Here is a 23,907-nt window from a genome sequence, read left to right as displayed (position 1 = left end):
ATCCCCACCAGTCGCTGTTCCAGAGAAGTGATGGTCATATATGCACACTGCGCTCCATTAAAGAGGCTCGGTCACTAGGACCAACCCATACTGCCAGCTAGGGCTGATCAAAACAATACCTTTCTTTTGTCAGTATGACAAACCGCTGCAGAGAAATCTGTGTTTTTATTCATACGCAAATGAGCAAGTTGGAGCACCAGGAGGCGGGCCTGAATGGTCTGAGCACTGCTCTGTAACACCCCTTGTACTCTGCACACTCCCGCTCCCCTTGAGTGACAGGGCTAGAGATCAGGCTGAGGGCAGAGCCGTGTCCTAGCATCTACATGTCATATAGACTATGTACTATAGCTTCACCACACTGAGGTCTGCTCAGAAAGCCGATATACATACCACTGCTTTATTCACAGACACAATATATGATTATACAGACACCAGTGATAATCTGCTCAGCTCCTCCTGCTCTATATATAAAGAGAACCTGTCACCATGTAATCTGCAGGCAGTGTGTTCTAGAGCAGGAGGAACTGAGCAGATTATATATACAGAGAACCTGTCACCATGTAATCTGCAGGCAGTGTGTTATAGAGCAGGAGGAGCTGAGCAGATTATATATACAGAGAACCTGTCACCATGTAATCTGCAGGCAGCGTGTTATAGAGCTGGAGGAGCTGAGCAGATTATATATAAAGAGAACCTGTCACCGTGTAATCTGCAGGCAGCGTGTTATAGAGCAGGAGGAGCTGAGCAGATTATATATATAGTGAGAACCTGTCACCATGTAATCTGCTCAGCTCCTCCTGCTCTATATATAAAGAGAACCTGTCACCATGTAATCTGCAGGCAGTGTGTTATAGAGCAGGAGGAGCTGAGCAGATTATATATAAAGAGAAACTGTCACCGTGTAATCTGCTCAGCTCCTCCTGCTCTATAACACGCTGCCTGAAGATTATATATAAAGAGAACCTGTCACCGTGTAATCTGCAGGCGTGTTATAGAGCAGGAGGAGCTGAGCAGATTATATATACAGAGAACCTGTCACCGTGTAATCTGCAGGCAGCGTGTTATAGAGCAGGAGGAGCTGAGCAAATTATATATACAGAGAACCTGTCACCGTGTAATCTGCAGGCGTGTTATAGAGCAGGAGGAGCTGAGCAGATTATATATAAAGAGAACCTGTCACCATGTAATCTGCAGGCAGCATGTTATAGAGCAGGAGGAGCTGAGCAGATTATATATACAGAGAACCTGTCACCATGTAATCTGCAGGCAGCGTGTTATAGAGCAGGAGGAGCTGAGCAGGTTATATATACAGAGAACCTATCACCATGTAATCTGCTCAGCTCCTCCTGCTCTATAACACGCTGCCTGCAGATTACATTACATTACCGTGTGGACGGATTCCCTTTAATTGACATTCCCTGACGTCTACTTGATGTTATTTTATTTTTGTGTCATTAAATTTTTTTGAAGGAATTTTTCAAATCTTCAAGAAAATGTTTGACGGACCTTTTCAGTGATTGATTTAGTTGCGAAGAGACGTCATGGGGTTTACATAGCAGGAACCCCCCATAAATGACCTCATTTTAGAAATGACACCCCTTAAATTATTCAAGATAGATTTTACAACTTAACCCTTTGCGTTTTTAAAGAATTATGGGTTGCAGATTTAAAGGGACACTGACAGGGCCAATAAGCATATTGAGGTATATATATGGCAGTACAGGTCTTATAATAGGTATCACAATCATCTAAGTATCCCCCCTGTCCACCTTATAACTACAGTAAACTTAAGTTATATAACCTGCTCCAACGGTCTTCAATCTGCCCAAGGGGCGGCGTTTCACCTCTCTTGCGCCCAGCCAGCCTCCCCCAACTGCCGCTTTGAAGCGCCGCCCAGCTCATGAATATTCAGTTTGCTGGGCGGCTTCTGCGGTCCCCGCTCTGAAGCGCTGCGCTTAACAGTGCCCTGCGCATGCGCCAGGTCTTGTGAAGTCGGGGACAGTAAGCGCCGCCCAGCGAAGTGAATATTCATGAGCTGGGCGGCGCAAACTGAATATTCATGAGCTGGGCGGCGCTTCAAAGCGGCAGTTGGGGGAGGCTGTCTGGGCGCAAGAGAGGTGAAACGCCGCCCCTTGGGCAGATTGAAGACCGTTGGAGCAGGTTATATAACTTAAGTTTACTGTAGTTATAAGGTGGACAGGGGGGATACTTAGATGATTGTGATACCCATTATAAGACCTGTACTGCCATATATACCTCAATATGCTTATTGGCCCTGTCAGTGTCCCTTTAACATTTAATCCATTTTCCTGTAAGGCAGAAAGGGTTAATACCAAAACAAACCTTAACCTTTATGACCCCGATTCTGCAGTTTACAGAAACCCCCCCCCATATCTGGTCGTAAACTGTTGTACGGGCACACAGAGGGGCTCAGAAGGGAAGGAGCGCCATTAGACTTTTGGAGGGAAGATTTTGCTGGTTTTCAGGTGCCATGTTAAATTCGGAGAGACCCTGAGATATCCGTACAGTGGAAACCCCCAACAAGTGACCCCAATTTGAAAACTACACCCCTCATGGGATTTATTTTGGGGCATATTGAGCACCCCACAGGCTTTTCATAGAATTTAGAAAAGGCTGTGAAATGTAATCTTTTTTCCAATAAAATGTTTCTTCAGTCACCGATTTTTCATTTTCACAATTGGTAACAGGAAAAAAAATAAGTTGATACCCATTTTCTCTTGAATACGGCAACACCCCATATGTGGCCGTACACTGCTATATGGGCACCACGCAGGGGTCAGAAGGGAAGGAGCAAAATGAGCATTGAGGCCTAGTCTGAGGCAAAGAAACTAAAACAGAAATCCCCAAGAAATGCCCCATTTTATAAACTACACCCCTTACAGAATTTACCAAAAAGGTGCAGTGAGCATTTGAACGCCACAGGTGTTTTGCAAAAATTAATTAATAGCTGACAGTGCAAAGTGAAAACTGCAATTTTTCCACAGATGCCAGCGTGAAAAGTCGGCCCACTTCTTATCATGCCTTGTGCTGACGACTGTAGGGACTCCGGGGTGAAATAATAAATGGCCCCCGAGAAGTGACCCCGTATCAGAAACTATTATTCCGGGGCAGAGTACCACAGACCCCACCGGTATGCATTCCGGGGCAGAGTACCACAGACCCCACCGGTATGCATTCCGGGGCAGAGTACCACAGACCCCACCGGTATGCATTCCGGGGCAGAGTACCACAGACCCCACCGGTATGCATTCCGGGGCAGAGTACCACAGACCCCACCGGTAGTGCAATTATATATGGCTTTTTTTTTCCGTTTTACCATTTTTACATAATGATCTTTGAAAAAATTAAGTTTCTACCTCAGCATTTTCTGAAAGACAATTCCCCCCCCCCCCCCCCCCCTCATTTCTGGGGAGCGTCTTGTGTGGGGTCTGATTTTTGGGGTAGATACAAGTCTTTCAGTGCTTGATATTACGCTTTTTGTGACGCGATATTGATGTGATAATTCTTTAGAGCCGGCTGTTCCTCTATTTTTCCCCATTGTAAATGCTTGATGAGGGAAAGGGGCACTTTTCCTTTTCTCTCCCTAGTGCATTATGCTGCTCGGCTGTCAGCAGGAAGGGGTTAAAGGGAACCAGTCACCAGGATTTTGGGTATAGAGCTAAGGACATGGGTTGTAGATGGTCGCTAGCACATCCGCAATATCCAGTCCCCATAGCTCTGTGTGCTTTTGTGTAAAAAACAAAACAAAAAAAACTATTTCATACATATGCAAATTAACCTGAGAGGAGTCCTGGGCAGGACTCCTCTCGCGGACAGGGGCAGGACTCATCTTGCGTTAATTTGCATACATATCAAATCAGGTGTTTTTTTCCCACAATAAAAGCACACAGAGCTATGGGGACTGGGTATTGCGGATGTGCTAGCGGCCATCTAGCAACCCATGTCCTCAGCTCTATACACAAAATCCCGGTGACAGGTTCCCTTTAACCCCTTAAGGACTCGGCCCTATTTCACCTTAAGGACTTTAAAACGCTTTGACTTATCCAGGCCGTTCTGAGATTGTTTTTTCGTCACATATTGTACTTCATGACACTGCTAAAATTGGGTCAAAAAAGTTAATTTTTTTGCATAAAAAAATACCATATTTACCAAAAATTTTGAAAAATTAGCAAATTTCAAAGTTTCAGTTTCTCTACTTCTGTAATACACAGTAATACCCCCAAAAATTGTGATGACTTTACATTCCCCATATGTCTACTTCATGTTTGTAGCATTTTGGGAATGATATTTTATTTTTTGGGGATGTTACAAGGCTTAGAAGTTTAGAAGCAAATCTTGAAATTTTTCAGAAATTTACAAAAAACAAATTTTTAGGGACCACTACAGGTCTGAAGTCACTTTGCGAGGCTTACATAATAGAAACCGCCCAAAAATGACCCCATTCTATAAACTACACCCCTCAAGGTATTCAAAACTGATTTTACAAACTTCGTTAACCCTTTAGGTGTTGCACAAGAGTTATTGGCAAATGGGGATGAAATTTGAGAATTTCATTTTTTTGCCTAATTTTCCATTTTAACCCATTTTTTCCACTAACAAAGCAAGGGTTAACAGTCAAACAAGACTGTATCTTTATTGCACAATGATTTCATTTTTGAAACAAAAAAAATCATGTTTTAGTGTTTCTTTAGTCTGAGAGCCATAGTTTTTTCAGTTTTTGGGCGATTATCTTGGGTAGGGTATGATTTTTGCGGGATGAGATGACGGTTTGATTGGTACTATTTTGGCGTACATGTGACTTTTTTGATCACTTTTATTACCTTTTTTGGGAAGTAAGGTGGGCAAAATTTCAATTTTCTCATAGTTTTTATTTTTTTTATGGTGTTCACCGTGCGGGGAAAGTAACATGACCGTTTTATAGATCAGGTCGTTACGGACGCGGCGATACCTAATATGTGTAGTGTATTTTATTTTTTTAATTTTTATTCAGTGATGAATGTTTTTTTTTTTATCTTAACTTTTTTCACATTTTTTTTGACCCAGACTCACTTGGTTCTTGAAGATCCAGTGGGTCTGATGTCTGTATAATACAGTACAGTACACTATATATTGTACTGAACTGTATTTTACTTACACTTTGTCTGAACAGATCTATGCTTTTAGCACAGATCTGTTCAGCACCATGGACAGCAGGACGCCTGAGCAGGCGTCCTGTTGCCATGGGAACCTTCCCCGTCTGCCACAACTTCGCAGATGGGGAAGGGTAAGCACAGGGCTGAGGGGGGCTCTCTCCCTCTCCATTGGGGGGCTGCAAAGGCACAGTAGCCCCCCGATGGTGAGGGAGGGAGCTCCCTGACCGATGACAGTTAACTTTTTCCATACAGCGGTCCGTACGGACCGCGGTATGGAAAGGGTTAAACGGCTGACATCTGCACAGATGTCAGCCGTTTATACCAGGGTGCCAGCAATGTGCTGGCACCCTGGTATAACCCACTAGAAGCCAACGATCATTCATGGGGAGGCGGGCGGGGGATCGCGATCCCGCCTGCCGCACCGCCCGCCTTCCGCAACGTCCCCACCGCATGCGACACCCCCCCGCACCAAATCGTGCATGAAAAATATTCATTTTAGGCACTCAAAAGTTTCTGATCCCCGCGGTCAGGGGCCGTGGGGATCAGAAACTGCAAAAAGCGCAGCAAACCGCAGGTCTGAATTGACCTGCGGTTTGCTGCGATCGCCGACACGGGGGGGTCACATGACCCCCCCCCCCCCCTGGCGTTGTCACAGGATGCCGGCTGAATAATTTCAGCCGAAATCCCGTTCTGATTAACCCCTGGGGCGCCGGAATACTGATTTCAAGTTAGGACGTACCGATACGCCCTGCGTCCTTAAGGGGTTAAGGTACCACTCTTCAGGCTGCGCTACTGGTTCAAGCTCCCAATAATAGAGGTGATAACTGGTGTGAACGCTGCCCTACTGGTGTGACTGCAGGATCTTTTCCCTCGAGTCTTCCAGTATGGAAAAAACAAGAACCGGTGCAGCTTGGATCAGTGAGCGCACCAGCAGGAGAGTACCTATGTTTACTGATGAAGGGGCCCGCCCGGCCCCGAAACACGGAATTCCCAACCAATGGAACAGTAACAGATACTTACCTTCTGCTGGTTTCTTCACCGATACGAGAATTGCGCAGCAGTTGTTTCTGATCCTCATCTTCTGCAGTCTCGGTCACCCATCCTCCAGTGCCAGCCCGTGGTACTACTCCTAGCACAGAAAAGGGAGCCTCCATCTACTACATAGCGGTTTCTTTATGGTCCGACCTAACTGCACTTCTCTGCCAGAAACCCTTCTGATCGGGTCCAGGAAGAAACTGCGTGCAGCGCCATCTTGACGATACAGCAGGCCGCTCACCAACCACGGGGCGCCGCTGCGTCTCTACCATGAAACAGACAAAGGATAAAAACCTGGAAGTTTATTTCTCTGAATTAACGCTGACAAACTCCCAGAGTGGAAAGAGGCCAGAGGTGGCGTCATCCTCCACCGCCAGCAGCTCCGCCCCCAACGCCCCGTATAAAAAAACAACAACATCAAAGTGCTACAAAAATGGAGATTCAAGTCTTTAGTTCCAGAGAAGAAAAGGCGACGCTGCAGAGACTGCAGGTCTGTGACAGATAACAGAATCGTGGGGGAGGGGTGAGTGTCGGGAAGTGGGCGACAATAAATAGGGTGGGGGGGGGGATTACTTTCATTGGCACAATACTGGACATCGGCACCATAGAGGACACGCTCCGCTCACAGCTATTTAAAAGATCCACATTCTGAAAATTAAAAAGTACCAATGCACCCAAATCGGGCGACTCCTCGGCAGAAACGTATAAAAGGATTAAAAACGATTGTAGAAAGGCACCTGGAGCGTGCCAGCTGGGTCACTCAGGGCCACTCCCTTTACCGGCCAGGGCCTGTGCTCGCCGCTTTGCCAGGCGAGACTTGGAGGGAGGGGAGAGCCTCATGGAGCACATCTTCTGGATGAAGCTCTCCTTCTCCTCGCTCAGGTCGCTGTCGTGCTGGGAAATCTGCCGGTTCACCGCGATGGCCTCCGCTGCAAACAGGGTCAGGTCCATAGCGCTGCTGTTTCTGCAAATAAGAAGATGGTGTCAGCCGGCGGCACTGAAGGATCCCGTCCTCACCCATGGTCTGGAGGTGCCATACTTACTTCTGAAGAACCAGCGGGGTTGGCAGGCCTCTTTCTGGAGCATCCTAACAAAATACAAAGAAAGAAATAATTACTCTTACCGGTAATAGATTTTTCCGATAGCCTCCACAACGGCACTTATTGGAGGGATGTCTCCGCCCCGGACAGGAAACAACGACGTAGAAGATTTAAGAACCTCCTCCCCCTTACCTAGTCAAATCAATAAAGAGAGGACACGGAAGTGATGCCAAAAAAAAAAAAATAATCATATGTACAGGGCTCCAGATGGCGCCAATGTGCCTTAAAATTTGCAGATGGCGACAAGACTTTTTAGTCTTGTCGCCATTTGCGACTGTACCGCCGCGATCCTGCGCAACCTAAGTTCAGTAGGACACTGCACAGTGGAGAAGGAAGGAGTCCCTCCACTTTGACGCGGCCGCCACTACCACCAATGGGGAGATAGCAGGGAGGAGGAGGGGAGGAGCTGTCACCACTGCGCCACCAATGAATGCAAGTAAAACATAAGTGTCGGCAGCGGTATCACAGACCCGGCACCCGGCCTCAATAACAGGGCATGCGATCCGCGCCCATTAACCCCTCAGGTGCCACAAATCGCATGCCCCGTTATTGAGGCCGGGTGACGGGTCTGTTATGCAGACAATTGTATTAAAGAGGACCTTTCGTGGGTCCAAAGAATAAGAACTTATCAGCAGGCTGCATAGAGCGGCGCCCAGGGATCTAAGTGCACTTACTATTATTCCTGGGCCCCGCTCCGTTCGTCCTCTGTGGCCCCCGGTATTTTCAGCATTCAGAGGAAGGAGGAGGAGACGCCGGTGTCTGTCCGTCTCCATAACAGCAGCGCTGTCCAATCGCAGAAAAAACCTCCCTGGCTCTGAGCTCTGCGCTGTGATTGGACAGCGCTGCTGTCAGGGAGACGGAGAGACACTGGCGTCTCCTCCTCCTTCCTCTGAATGCTGAAAATACCGGGGGCCACAGAGGACGAACGGAGCGGCGCCCAGGAATAATAGTAAGTGCACTTAGATCCCTGGGCGCCGCTCTATGCAGCCTGCTGATAAGTTCAGATTCTTTGGACCCATGAAAGGTCCTCTTTTTAATTACATTCATTGGTGGCGCAGTGCGCCCCCCCCCCCCCCAAAGCCTCTCCCCCCCCCCCCCATTATCACTGGCCACAAGTCGTCGCCCCCCCCCCCCCCCTTCATTGTTATATGGTGGCCACAGGGTCCCATCCCCTTCATTGGTGGCAGTGGCAGATTACACTGCTGGGGCTCAGATCGTTACCATGGCAGCCAGGACACTACTGAAGCCCTGGCTGCCATGGTCCGCTCCCTGCTGCTGTGTGCACAGAGCCCAGGGCAGCAGGGAGAGTGTAAGGTCCTATTCACCCTGATAGAGATCTATCAGGGTGAATAGGACAAGGGATGACACGATCCAGGTTCTAGTCCCCAAGGGAAGAAATGGTTATTAAATAAAAAGTAAAAAAAAAAAACACCAAAATACTAAGAGTTTAAATGGCCCCCTTCCCAGGTTTTACATATAAAATTTACAAACAATAAAGAATAAACATATTCCATATCACCACGTCCCAAAAAATGTGAGCTATTAAAATATTAAAAAATATTCCCGCTCGGTGAAGGCCGTAACAGAAAAAAAAACTCTAAACCACGCAATTCGCCATTTTTAGTCACCGTGTCCCCCAGAAGATGTCCCTGGATGTGAGAGGTATGTGGTGCTGTTTTTTCCTATATGTAGAGCTGGCTCACTACTGTCACCTGCGTCTCATCTTCTCAAAGTCCTTTTTTTAAAATTATATGCATTTTAAATTTGGCGACTAAAAAATTTAATTTGGCTCCTAAATCTTTTAGTTTAGGAGCCAATGGCTCCTGGTAATTTTTTTTGTCTGGAGCACTGATGTATTAACGAAGGACAATTACATCATTAGAAAGAAAACAAGTCTTAGCAGAACTTAGATCCATGTAACAATATATCAGGGAGGGAATCCCAGTGCCGTTGTGGAGGCCATTGGAAAAATCAATTACCGGTAAGAGTAATTATTTCTTTTCCCCAACGCCTCCACAACGGCACTTATTGGAGGATTAACAGAGTAATAGGATTAGGGAGGGACAGCAGCAGAAAGTACCCTGCGCCCAAATGATAAGTCCTGGTTCTTAAGGATATCCAGTCTATAGTGATTGAAAAAAAGTCATAGGATTGGCCCAAGTTGCGGCCCTACATATCTGTTCTAATGATACTGATGCCGCCTCAGCCCATGAGGATGACACTGCTCTGGTGGAGTGAGCCTTTAGCCCAACCGGGGGCTGGAGGTCTTTCTGCAGGTAAGCTAGCTTGATCATATTTTTTATCCATCTGGATATCGTAGGTTTGCTAGCCCCGCGACCTTTGTTGGGCCCTTGGTACTGTAAGAACAGTTGGTCCAAGTGCCTGAAAGATGAAGTTCTGTTGAGGTAGCAGATTAGAACCCTTCTTACATCCAAGTTGTGGTATTCCTTCTCTTTTTCCGAGGCTTGTGAAGGACGGAATGAGGGCAGCGAAATTTCTTGTTCGCAGTGAAATCTAGACACTACCTTAGGTAGGAAGGCTGGGCAATGTTTCAGAATTATGCGGTCATCGAGGATTGTTAGATAAGAAGGCTTATATGAAAAGGCTTGAATCTCCCCGACTCTTCTAGCAGTTGTAATGGCCGTAAGGAACACTGTCTTCAACGTAAGAAGTCTCAGGGATATTTCTTCTATTGGTTCAAACAAAGGAGATATTAGGACAGACAGCACTAAGTTAAAGGTCCCAGGGAGCAATGGTAGGACGGGCTACAGGAGTCTCTCATAGCGCCTTTAAGAAAACGCTTTATTAAAGAGGATTCTGACAACTTGACGTCCAAAAACGCACTTAGGGCTGATACCTGCACTCTAAGGGTTGCTGGTCTGAGGCCTTTGTCAAGTTCAGCTTGAAGGAACTGCAGAATTTGAGGAATGTCTGGCAAAATCACGTCACCCGAGAATTTTTAAAAGGCTTTCCAGGTCCGCAGATAAATTCTGGATGTTATGGGTTTTCGGCTGAGCATGAGAGTGGAGATAACTGAATCAGAGAGTCCCTTCTTTTTTAAGGTGCTGCGCTCAGTCTCCAGGTTCAAGTGTTTGACGCTTGGGTGATTTACTGGGCCTTGATGAAGGAGATCCGGTACGGATGGGAGGATCCAGGATTCCCATGCTGAAAGATGAAGTAGCAAGGGGAACCAGGATCTTCTCGGCCAGTGAGGGGCTATAAAGATTACCTTGGCCTTTTCTTCCTGTACCTTTATCAGTCTTTGATAATTAGGCTGTAGGGAGGAAAGGCATAAAGAAGGCAGTTTGGCCATGGTCGGGATAGGGCATCTATCCATAGTGGTTGGTCCCTTTGGGAGAGGGAACAGAACTGTTTGGTCTGTGTGCTGGACTTTGTCGCAAACAGATCTATTTTCTTCTCCTCTGACATATAAGGCTGTAAGGGAAATTAGGCTCTCTGCCCAGGAGAAGATCTTGTTGCTTACAGCTGCTAGGGAGCGACTCCTGGTGCCTCCCTGTTTGTTTAAATAGGAGACCGTAGTAGTATTGTCTGAGAAGCTGCTGGCGTCTGTGGTTATGATCATTTGATCTCCTTGTATCCAGGAAACACCCGTCTGAAGGTGTTTTCTGATTCTCCACCACATAAGATATTTTTACCGACTTCGGAATCATCACGCGCTTTTCCAGGGCCGAGGAGGTGCCATCCCAGGAAGATAGGAGGAACGCCTGAAGTGGTCTTGTGTGGTGTTGGGCCCACCTTACTGACTGGATCGTGGACGTAAGGATACCTAGAATGGTCATGAGGTTCCTTACCGTTGTGGATCTTTGACTGCAGAATAGCGAGACTTTTTCCTGGAGCTCAATCTGTTTGTTCTGTGGAAGAAAAGACATTAAATCGATGGGAATCTAATGTTACCCCTAAAAAAGTCTTCCTTTGGGCCAGATTTAAGTCTGACTTTTTGAAATTTATTATCCACCCTAGGGTGGTAAAAAATTTCTGAACGTCTGCTAGGTGGGACTGAAGGGTCTCTGCATAGGGAGCAACTACCAGAAAGTCGTCCAGGTAAGGTATAATTTTAATGCCTCTTAGGTGAAGGGCTTTGACGACCTCTGCCATGATCTTTTAAAAACACCCTTGGGGCTGAGGAGAGCCCGAAGGGGAGGGCAATGAACTGAAAGTGACAGAGCCGGTTTTTATATAGATAGCAATTCTTAAAAATACTTTTGATGGGCCATAACAATCGGGACGTGGTAATAGGCGTCCTGAAGGTCCATGGTCGCCATGAAGCAGTCTTGAGGGAAGACATTTATGGTGGATCTCACTGACTATCTTGAAGCGCTTGTAAACAATAAACTTGTTTAAGCCTTTTAAGTTTATAATTAGTCGATAGGTCTTGTTGGGTTTCTGGATTAAGAAGACAGGGGAGTAAAACCCTTTACCCTGTTCTTCTGACGAATTACTCCTTTCTGAATCAGTGACGTAATTTCTGACTCTAGACAAGATTGTTTCTCTCGATGATGAGGCAGAATTTTGTTGATCATGAAAAGATCTGTTGGTATGGACAGAAACTCTAACCTTAGGCCATGACCTAGGGTGTCTACCACCCAGGGAGATGCTCCTATATTTTCCCAGACGGCAGCAAAGTGGATTAGTCTGCCCCCCACTTGACGTCTGGCGTCATTGTTTTGAGGATGAAGCATCTTCGGGGTTAAAGAGAAACCCTCTACCCCTACCTCTGGAGGGCTGCCATCTCTTCGAACTCTTTTCTTAGGGTCCCCTTTGGGCCTTCTTTGATTTCGAAAGGAACACCTCTGATGAAAATAGCGGTTCTCTATAGGGAAGCCCCTTTTTGTCCGCAGCTTTATCCAGAATATCGTCTAAGGTGGAACCAAACAATCTATCGCCTTCACACGGGATGGAGAATAGGCGATTCTTTGAGCTCGCGTCCCCTGACCAGGTGCAGAGCCAGGCAGCTCTTCTTGTGGCATTTGATAAGGCTGCTGACCTGGCAGAGAGTTTCACTAAGTCCGCAGATGCATCAGCAAGAAAATTAGACGCCTTCTTAAGAGCTGGTAGGGAAGCAAGGATTTCTTCTCGCGGGGTACCGCCGCCAGGTGACCTTCTAGCTGGTTCAGCCAAACTGAGCATGTTCTTACAGTACAGGTAGAAGCTATACTTGGTCGCAGCATAGCTGTGTTAGTCTCCCATGATTTTTTTCAAAAGGCTTTCACACTTTTTGTCCATGGGGTCCCTGAGGAAGCCAGTATCCTCAAAAGGTAGCAAGGTTCTTTTAGAGATCCGGGCTACTGGTGCATCTACCTTTGGGGGTTTTTGCCACAGGTTTGAATCAGCGTCATCAAAGGGGTATTTGCGTTTAAAGGGTTAGGGATATAGCAACCCTTTTTTCTGGATCTTTCCACTCCCTAGCAATAAGGGACTTGACATTATTGTGAATGGAGAAGGTTCTTTTCTTCCTTTCCCCTAACCCCTGGTACATCTGGTCTTGTACAGAATGAGCCTCCTTCACCTCCTCGATGTTCATAGTTGCTCTAATGATTTTTAAGAGCCCATCTGTCTCTTCCGGCTGAAAGAGGGGTTTACCAGAGTAGTCTTCAGAAGAGGAGGAGTCTGACCCGGAAAAGATTTCCCCTTCATCCCACTCAAACCCGGCATCAGAGGCTAGGGATCTTTGAGAGGTGGATGGTCTTGAGGATGACGGCATTCTTAGGTCTACTGCCGCATTTACTTCTTCTTTAATTATTGACCTCACACTCGAGAAGGGAAGGAGATTCCTCAGAGACAATTTTTTCTGTGCACTTGGGGCACAGATGTTTTTTCGACTTGGAGGAGAGTGCTTTGCGACAAATGCCACATTTTTTCCGTGCCAGATCTCCACCAGGCGATTTCGGGGTCGCGGTCTCTGTGGCCCAAGATCAACATAGAAACATAATGGGGAGCACATTTAGAGACCAGCAGAAGAACCATCTAAGAGGCCAGACCCTTCACCGGTGGTGGAAAGCAGCAGGCACCAAGTGTGCAATATAAGGTAAAGAACAGCATAACATCAGTTTTAAGCTTACCGGGCTGAGGCTGAGGGATCCACGGGCTTCCTTGCGGTGTCCATATCTCCAGGGCCTAACATGGTTAAGCGTAGCATGAGGACGCTGGTTGAGAGGAACTTTTAAATTCCGTGCCGCTGGAGCTCCGCCTACTCGCGAGATTCTCTTGTCCAAGGAGAATCTCACCCGCTGACGTCAGACGCCGGGTCCCGCGATAGTTCTCGGGAACTACCGCGCATGCGCTTAGGGACGCCTGCAAGCAGGACTTACTCACAGGAAGGAAGGGAGGCCATGCGTCCCCGAGGACCCGTTCCCTGCTCCAGCCCTCCGACATGAAAGTGGGGAAGGACCCCAGGAACCGAGATGAGGCTGGGCGGAAAAGACAGTTTCTCCTGCTGCAGGAGCGGCTTCCACGTACTTCCGCCGGACAGGAAACAACGACTGGCAAGGTAAAGGGGAGGAGGTTCTTAAATCTTCTGCTTCTACGCCGTTGTTTCCTGTCCGGGACAGGGACATCCCTCCAATAAGTGCCGTTGTGGAGGCGTTCGGGAAAATCACACGCGTCTTAAAGGGGATCTGACTGACAGACTAGGGCAGTGATGGCTAACCTTGGCACTCCAGCTGTGGAAAAACAACTCCCAAGATGCCCCCCTTGCTTGGCTGCTCTCAGAACTCTGTATAAATAAATGGAGCATGCTGGGAGTCGTAGTTTCACCACAGCTGGAGTGCCAAGGTTAGCCATCACTGGACTAGGGCGTCTACACCGCTGAGGTGCTTATGTCTATGGATGCCATAGGGGCGGCAGCTCCTGCCTGCACCCACGTGTTACCTTGCGGGGTGAATTACACTACAGTCACCCCCCCCCATTACGGAATTAGGCTAAATTACCCCCCAATATTTCATACTAAGATTGCCGCCACCACCGATACCCTCGCCCCCCCCATTTCCTGGATGAGTTAGTCCCAATAAACAGGTCATCTTTATGGGACTAAAGTCCCCCGAATCAATACAAGAAGAGTGCCTTCTGCCGGACGTCTCCAGATGTGATACACAATAACGCGATACCGAAAGTAACTGTCAGAAAGAGGAAGCGCTCCATCCAGTGCCAACGCCTTCAACAGCGCGGGAAGAAATCCGACGTCCAGCGGAGACATCCGACAGTCCCTCCGATCACAAGGTCATCCCCAACCAATCACCCCTCTGTTCCTGGCAATTTAAACCCTTTTTTCCTCCCAACCTCTGGCTGATGGTATAGAACAGCAAGTCGGCACTCCGGTAACGTTTCTTGTGGCGCGCTCTTCTTGGGGGGAGGCACTCCGGTAACGTTTCTTGTGGAGCGCTCGTCTTGGGGGAGGCACTCCGGTAACGTTTCTTGTGGCGCGCTCGTCTTGGGGGAGGCACTCCGGTTTCATGGAATGAAGTAGTTATTTGTCGTCATTATAAGATCAGGTAACGCGTTTCGGCTGCTCCAGTCTTCCTCAGACATGTGCAAACACCCGGGTAAGGGCTCTTTCACACGAGCGAATGCCGTGCGGGTCATCTGCTACGTGAGAGTGCCAAGCCCCACTCCGGACAGCGGAGCAGTCACATGACTGATGAGGCTCCGTGGGATAAAACTCAGTGGGATAAAGTTGTCACAGAGGCACGGAGCCTCATCAGTCATGTGACTGCTCTGTGTCTCTGCTGTCCGGAGTGGGGCTTGGCTGTCTTTCATGCAGCAGATAACCCGCATCCGCTCGTGTGAAAGAGCCCTAACATAGGTTGAAATAGCCCGGAGCCGCTATAGTGACGTCACGTAACCATGGAGACAGATTAAAGGGGTTATCCCATCTTTTGAAGTCTGCCTAATTGTGCAGTTTTTGACACCAGCATCAACTTGCCCAGTAGAAGTTATTAGAGATTCGTCCTCCCTTCTTTTGTAGCCTTGTTTACTGCCGGTTGTTATAGGTTACGGCCACCCCAGCAACATCGGAGCATTTGCCGCGCTTGCGCGATATCCTCTTTTTTTTACACAGCCCGACCTGACTCTCGGGCTTGCACATTTTCGCGCCTGCGCCGTGGATTACTTTAGTTCGTCCAGTTTTTTTTTTTTTGCAGAGAAGTCTCTGCGCCTGCGCGCTTGTTAGTTCTCCTGCGCTTGTAGCTGCGGCGGCTGAGCAAATTATTTCCTGCTCACACGGGAGCGCGCACGCCAAAGAAGGAGGCGGAGTCAGTAAACGCTCCGTGACTGAGCAGTTTCTCGAACATGAGAGAGCAGCCACGGCATGGAAGTGAGGCGGTGGGATAACCCTTTATTCAGTAAACAGAATGTCCGATTATCCAGATGTAAAGTCCAAAAGAAAAGAACGATCAGAATGAAAAAAATATATATTTCAAAAACCTATTTAATTCCCAATCCCGACTCAGTCTCCATGGTGCCGGAGTGTTCTGCGTATCCAGAAGGCCTCTCGTCTGAGTAACCGCTACTCCTGTCCCAGTCTGAGCGGTCGCGATACGCGCTCAATCTGACAGCGGAAGCAAGAGATGCGTTTACATCGATGGAAGTGACGGGGATTCTGGAGCAGTAGATCACCTGCGTGTACAGTAGATCAGCGTTTACATCGATGGAAGTGACGGGGATTCGGGAGCAGTAGATCAGCGTTTACATCGATGGAAGTGACGGGGATTCGGGAGCAGTAGATCACCTGCGCGTACAGTAGATCAGCGTTTACATCGATGGAAGTGACGGGGATTCTGGAGCAGTAGATCACCATTTACATCGATGGAAGTGACGGGGATTCGGGAGCAGTAGATCACCTGCGCGTACAGTAGATCAGCGTTTACATCGATGGAAGTGACGGGGATTCTGGAGCAGTAGATCACCATTTACATCGATGGAAGTGACGGGGATTCGGGAGCAGTAGATCACCTGCGCGTACAGTAGATCAGCGTTTACATCGATGGAAGTGACGGGGATTCGGGAGCAGTAGATCACCTGCGCGTACAGTAGATCAGCGTTTACATCGATGGAAGTGACGGGGATTCGGGAGCAGTAGATCACCATTTACATCGATGGAAGTGACGGGGATTCTGGAGCAGTAGATCACCTGCGCGTACAGTAGATTAGCGTTTACATCGATGGAAGTGACGGGGATTCGGGAGCAGTAGATCACCTGCGTGAACAGTAGATCAGCGTTTACATCGATGGAAGTGACGGGGATTCTGGAGCAGTAGATAAGCGTTTACATCGATGGAAGTGACGGGGATTCGGGAGCAGTAGATCACCTGCGCGTACAGTAGATCAGCGTTTACATCGATGGAAGTGACGGGGATTCGGGAGCAGTAGATCACCTGCGCGTACAGTAGATCAGCGTTTACATCGATGGAAGTGACGGGGATTCTGGAGCAGTAGATCAGCATTTACATCGATTGAAGTGACGGGGATTCGGGAGCAGTAGATCACCTGCGTGTACAGTAGATCAGCATTTATATCGATGGAAGTGACGGGGATTCTGGAGCAGTAGATCACCTGCGCGTACAGTAGATCAGCATTTATATCGATGGAAGTGACGGGGATTCGGGAGCAGTAGATCACCTGCGTGTACAGTAGATCAGCATTTATATCGATGGAAGTGACGGGGATTCTGGAGCAGTAGATCACCTGCGTGTACAGTAGATCAGCATTTACATCGATTGAAGTGACGGGGATTCGGGAGCAGTAGATCACCTGCACGTACAGTAGATCAGCGTTTACATCGATAGAAGTGACGGGGATTCTGGAGCAGTAGATCACCTGCGCGTACAGTAGATCAGCATTTATATCGATTGAAGTGACGGGGATTCGGGAGCAGTAGATCACCTGCGCGTACAGTAGATCAGCGTTTACATCGATGGAAGTGACGGGGATTCTGGAGCAGTAGATCACCTGCGCGTACAGTAGATCAGCATTTATATCGATGGAAGTGACAGGGATTCTGGAGCAGTAGATCACCTGCGTGTACAGTAGATCAGCGTTTACATCGATGGAAGTGACGGGGATTCGGGAGCAGTAGATCACCTGCACGTACAGTAGATCAGCGTTTACATAGATGGAAGTGACGGGGATTCGGGAGCAGTAGATCACCTGCGTGTACAGTAGATCAGCGTTTACATCGATGGAAGTGACGGGGATTCGGGAGCAGTAGATCACCTGCGTGTACAGTAGATCAGCATTTATATCGATGGAAGTGACGGGGATTCTGGAGCAGTAGATCACCTGCACGTACAGTAGATCAGCGTTTACATCGATGGAAGTGACGGGGATTCTGGAGCAGTAGATCACCTGCGTGTACAGTAGATCAGCATTTACATCGATGGAAGTGACAGGGATTCGGGAGCAGTAGATCACCTGCACGTACAGTAGATCAGCGTTTACATCGATGGAAGTGACGGGGATTCGGGAGCAGTAGATCACCTGCGAATCATCTCTCATGTGACAGAAGTTTCTCTACATACAATAGGCCTCAGGGGCATTTAAGGATATAGATCACGTGATCGCTGTCAAAGGTAAAGAAACCGCGTCCAGTGGATGTAAAAGTAATCTCCTTTTATGACACTGGAGTAACTAACGCAGTTTTGGTAAGGATAGGGCGCCGCCTGGAAGTCGCCAAGACAACCGTTTAATATGTTCTCAGATCCCTGGTAACAGATCATGGGGGGCTTTATAGACTCTGCGGGATGAGATCTGGATCTCGGGGTAACCGCGTTCTCTGAATTTAGACGTTTTTTCTCCTAGTCCGATTTCTTGTGCTCCAGGTTTAGCGACTATTCTTTTAACCCTTTGGAGATTTGCCAGGCGCTGGAGGATTGCCAGTACCAGACTTAATTACTCATGGACCCAAATGTATTGTCTCTGCATCATCGTGTAATGTAAGGAAGTGGGTGAATTCTTTGAGGGTTCGAATGTCGCCACACCAAAAAATAAAAGGGACAATTAAAGCTTCAGACGATTCCGGGGAGTTCCTCTGGGCGTTGGCTGTGGGTTCAGCATATATACGAGGGCCATTCTCCTGGATGATAACGGCTTGTGGGGGTCACCCCAAATGCCTGCTTCTCCCAGGCCTTCATGAGGTTGCATCCCTGGTCAGGATGTACGAGCACTTACCTCCAACCCTGAGGAGAAGGTTATCCCATGCCTAGTACGGGCCTTTAATCAATACTTCTGACCCCTGGTGTCAGAGTGGACATCCTGAGACGCTGACGGATACGCCTTCTGCAAGGAGCAGGCTGTGTGCCCCTGCCGCCCCTATGGAATCCACACATGTACACGTCGGTGGTGCCAGCCCAGTAAAATACACCACATTACAAACATGAATTTGAGGCCATTTAGGGCTTCATAATCTTTAAATCAATTCTTCACAAGACAGAACTTGAGTCCCATCTACAGCGTCGGAGGTGGGGGCTCCCAGCAGGAGACTAATGTACAGCAGTACTTACCCCTTGAACCCAAGGGTGCTGAAGAACCTGCGCTGCACTGAGTCGGTCCTTCGCATCGCGGACCAGCAGCTTGGAGATCAAATCCTTGGCATGGCTGGAGATGCGAGCCCAGTCTCTCTCAGGAAACTCATATTTCCCTTCTTGAATGCTTTCAAACAGCTTGTTCTAGGAAGTAAATGACATCAATAAGGAGATGGTGGAGACCAACACGTGTCCAGCAGAGGAGAACGAAGCAAGGACAACCATGAACCCATTACCTGGCACACTCGGCAGACTTCTCCTCGGTCCCAGCCACAGTCTGTCCCACAATTGCCCACGAAGGGAGGGTAGCCACTCAGCATTATGTACAGGATGACACCCAAGCTCCATAGATCACACCGCTTGTCATAGAAGGTAGCTTCTTCTGTGAAGACTTCCACCACCTCTGGTGCCATGTACTCCGCAGAACCACACTGAAAACACATACATGTAAGCTTACAGGGGGCCGCAGTGACCCCGACCGCCCCCAAAGAAAACACCCCCTCAATCCACACAAAGGACTCAACGTTGCCATTAGTACAATTCATGTACCAGATGAACACAAGAGCCAAACCATTAACCAGAGGACACAACGTGCTGGGCCCCAGGAAGAGAAGAGCCCATAGGACTGCGGCTATATAACGTAAAACAACCAGTGACACCTTGTAATGGGTGCCGAGAATATGCAGTGAAGAACTAATCAGCTTCATCCTATCAGTTTCTGACCTATAGACACATCACTTATCAGCTTCATCCTATCAGTATCTGACCTATAGACACATCACTCATCAGCTTCATCCTATCAGTATCTGACCTATAGACACATCACTTATCAGCTTCATCCTATCAGTATCTGACCTATAGAAACATCATGGATCAGCTTCATCCTATCAGTATCTGACCTATAGACACATCACTTATCAGCTTCATCCTATCAGTATCTGACCTATAGACACATCACTCATCAGCTTCATCCTATCAGTATCTGACCTATAGAAACATCATGGATCAGCTTCATCCTATCAGTATCTGACCTATAGACACATCACTCATCAGCTTCATCCTATCAGTATCTGACCTATAGACACATCACTTATCAGCTTCATCCTATCAGTATCTGACCTATAGACACATCACTTATCAGCTTCATCCTATCAGTATCTGACCTATAGACACATCACTTATCAGCTTCATCCTATCAGTATCTGACCTATAGACACATCACTCATCAGCTTCATCCTATCAGTATCTGACCTATAGACATCACTCATCAGCTTCATCCTATCAGTATCTGACCTATAGATACATCACTTATCAGCTTCATCCTATCAGTATCTGACCTATAGACACATCACTTATCAGCTTCATCCTATCAGTATCTGACCTATAGACACATCACTTATCAGCTTCATCCTATCAGTATCTGACCTATAGACACATCACTTATCAGCTCCATCCTATCAGTATCTGACCTATAGACACATCACTTATCAGCTTCATCCTATCAGTATCTGACCTATAGATACATCACTTATCAGCTTCATCCTATCAGTATCTGACCTATAGATACATCACTCATCAGCTTCATCCTATCAGTATCTGACCTATAGACACATCACTCATCAGCTTCATCCTATCAGTATCGGACCTATAGACACATCACTCATCAGCTTCATCCTATCAGTATCTGACATAGACACGTCACTCATCAGCTTCATCCTATCAGTATCTGACCTATAGATACATCACTCATCAGCTTCATCCTATCAGTATCTGACCTATAGATACATCACTCATCAGCTTCATCCTATCAGTATCTGACCTATAGACACATCACTCATCAGCTTCATCCTATCAGTATCTGACCTATAGACATCACTTATCAGCTTCATCCTATCAGTATCTGACCTATAGACACATCACTTATCAGCTTCATCCTATCAGTATCTGACCTATAGATACATCACTTATCAGCTTCATCCTATCAGTATCTGACCTATAGACACATCACTTATCAGCTTCATCCTATCAGTATCTGACCTATAGATACATCACTCATCAGCTTCATCCTATCAGTATCTGACCTATAGACACATCACTCATCAGCTTCATCCTATCAGTATCGGACCTATAGACACATCACTCATCAGCTTCATCCTATCAGTATCTGACATAGACACGTCACTCATCAGCTTCATCCTATCAGTATCTGACCTATAGATACATCACTCATCAGCTTCATCCTATCAGTATCTGACCTATAGACATCACTTATCAGCTTCATCCTATCAGTATCTGACCTATAGATACATCACTCATCAGCTTCATCCTATCAGTATCTGACCTATAGATACATCACTTATCAGCTTCATCCTATCAGTATCTGACCTATAGACACATCACTCATCAGCTTCATCCTATCAGTATCTGACCTATAGACACATCACTCATCAGCTTCATCCTATCAGTATCTGACCTATAGACACATCACTTATCAGCTTTATCCTATCAGTATCTGACCTATAGACACATCACTCATCAGCTTCATCCTATCAGTATCTGACCTATAGACACATCACTCATCAGCTTCATCCTATCAGTATCTGACCTATAGACATCACTTATCAGCTTCATCCTATCAGTGTCTGACCTATAGACACATCACTTATCAGCTTCATCCTATCAGTATCTGACCTATAGATACATCACTTATCAGCTTCATCCTATCAGTATCTGACCTATAGATACATCACTCATCAGCTTCATCCTATCAGTATCTGACCTATAGACACATCACTCATCAGCTTCATCCTATCAGTATCTGACCTATAGACACATCACTCATCAGCTGCATCCTATCAGTATCTGTCCTATAGACACATCACTCATCAGCTTCATCCTATCAGTATCTGTCCTATAGATACATCACTCATCAGCTCCATCCTATCAGTATCTGACCTATAGACACATCACTCATCAGCTTCATCCTATCAGTATCTGTCCTATAGATACATCACTCATCAGCTTCATCCTATCAGTATCTGACCTATAGACACATCACTTATCAGCTTCATCCTATCAGTATCTGACCTATAGACACATCACTTATCAGCTTCATCCTATCAGTATCTGACCTATAGACACATCACTTATCAGCTTCATCCTATCAGTATCTGACCTATAGACACATCACTCATCAGCTTCATCCTATCAGTATCTGACCTATAGACACATCACTCATCAGCTTCATCCTATCAGTATCTGACCTATAGACACATCACTCATCAGCTTCATCCTATCAGTATCTGACCTATAGACACATCACTCATCAGCTCCATCCTATCAGTATCTGACCTATAGACACATCACTCATCAGCTTCATCCTATCAGTATCTGACCTATAGACACATCACTTATCAGCTTCATCCTATCAGTATCTGACCTATAGACACATCACTTATCAGCTTCATCCTATCAGTATCTGACCTATAGACACATCACTTATCAGCTTCATCCTATCAGTATCTGACCTATAGACACATCACTCATCAGCTTCATCCTATCAGTATCTGACCTATAGACACATCACTCATCAGCTTCATCCTATCAGTATCTGACCTATAGACACATCACTCATCAGCTTCATCCTATCAGTATCTGACCTATAGATACATCACTTATCAGCTTCATCCTATCAGTATCTGACCTATAGACACATCACTTATCAGCTTCATCCTATCAGTATCTGACCTATAGACACATCACTCATCAGCTTCATCCTATCAGTATCTGACCTATAGACACATCACTTATCAGCTTCATCCTATCAGTATCTGACCTATAGACACATCACTTATCAGCTTCATCCTATCAGTATCTGACCTATAGACACATCACTCATCAGCTTCATCCTACCAGTATCTGACCTATAGACACATCACTTATCAGCTTCATCCTATCAGTATCTGACCTATAGACACATCACACATCAGCTTCATCCTATCAGTATCTGACCTATAGACACATCACTTATCAGCTTCATCCTATCAGTATCTGACCTATAGACACATCACTTATCAGCTTCATCCTATCAGTATCTGACCTATAGACACATCACTTATCAGCTTCATCCTATCAGTATCTGACCTATAGACACATCACTCATCAGCTTCATCCTATCAGTATCTGACCTATAGACACATCACTCATCAGCTCCATCCTATCAGTATCTGACCTATAGACAGATCACTCATCAGCTTCATCCTACCAGTATCTGACCTATAGACCCATCACTCATCAGCTTCATCCTATCAGTATCTGACCTATAGACATCACTTATCAGCTTCATCCTATCAGTATCTGACCTATAGACATCACTCATCAGCTTCATCCTATCAGTATCTGACCTATAGACATCACTTATCAGCTCCATAGATATGATGTGTGGATATGTTTTCAGGGTTTTTTGCCTACGATTTTGGTTTATTCGCTACAGGCCCGTCCCTCAGGGGTCATCACATACACAACAGGAGCAGGTTCCATCATGATAGAATCAATGTGAGGGAGCGGTGAGCGCTGGACTTACGGGAGTGGTGAGCTCCGGGGTGGTGATCGGAGTACATGCGCTGTTCAGCTTTACTCCGCTCCCAAGATCAAAGTCACAGATTTTCACAGACGACACCTGCAAAAGACCCGAAGGTGAGAGCAATGGCGGCTGGCGACTCACAATGACCCTCTCCCCCGCGCTGTATATAATGGCGGCTGGCGACACACAGTGACCCCCTCCCCCATGCTTTACCTTATCTTCACATTCACACAGGATATTCTCTGGTTTCAGATCTCGATGTGCAATTCCTGGAATACAAAAAAGGAAGAATGAGGCGGACAAGGCCCACGACTCCCAGCATACGTGGGGTCATGGTAAGGGTTGATGCTGCTCCCACCTTTTGTGTGGAGGAAGTGCAGGGCAGAGGCGATGTCCCGGACCACCATACTGGCTTCCCTTTCATCAAAGTGCTTCCTCCGCTGGATGTGGGAGAGGATGGAACCTGCAGGAAAATCCAAGATCACAATGGACCCTTCACCCCC

At 46.9% G+C, this 23,907-nt stretch overlaps 1 protein-coding gene across 1 annotated transcript in view; it reads right to left on the bottom strand.

Moving 5' to 3' along the window:
- Positions 1-6,481: 6,481 nt before the first annotated feature.
- The window catches only part of MKNK1 (MAPK interacting serine/threonine kinase 1), a 35,419-nt gene continuing 17,993 nt past the window's right edge, over positions 6,482-23,907 (bottom strand). Inside the window, exons 6-12 of the mRNA XM_040406816.1 lie at positions 23,763-23,867; positions 23,618-23,673; positions 23,405-23,500; positions 19,059-19,253; positions 18,802-18,966; positions 7,232-7,275; positions 6,482-7,152 (exon numbers count right to left, since the gene is read on the bottom strand). Coding sequence (XP_040262750.1) covers positions 6,945-7,152; positions 7,232-7,275; positions 18,802-18,966; positions 19,059-19,253; positions 23,405-23,500; positions 23,618-23,673; positions 23,763-23,867 — 869 coding nt within the window. The 3' untranslated portion in view covers positions 6,482-6,944. The remainder of the gene's footprint in view (positions 7,153-7,231; positions 7,276-18,801; positions 18,967-19,058; positions 19,254-23,404; positions 23,501-23,617; positions 23,674-23,762; positions 23,868-23,907) is intronic.

The sequence above is a fragment of the Bufo bufo genome, chromosome 9, assembly GCF_905171765.1.
Source record: "Bufo bufo chromosome 9, aBufBuf1.1, whole genome shotgun sequence".
Lineage (NCBI taxonomy): Eukaryota > Metazoa > Chordata > Amphibia > Anura > Bufonidae > Bufo > Bufo bufo.
This window is presented reverse-complemented; position numbering and strand designations above follow the sequence as displayed.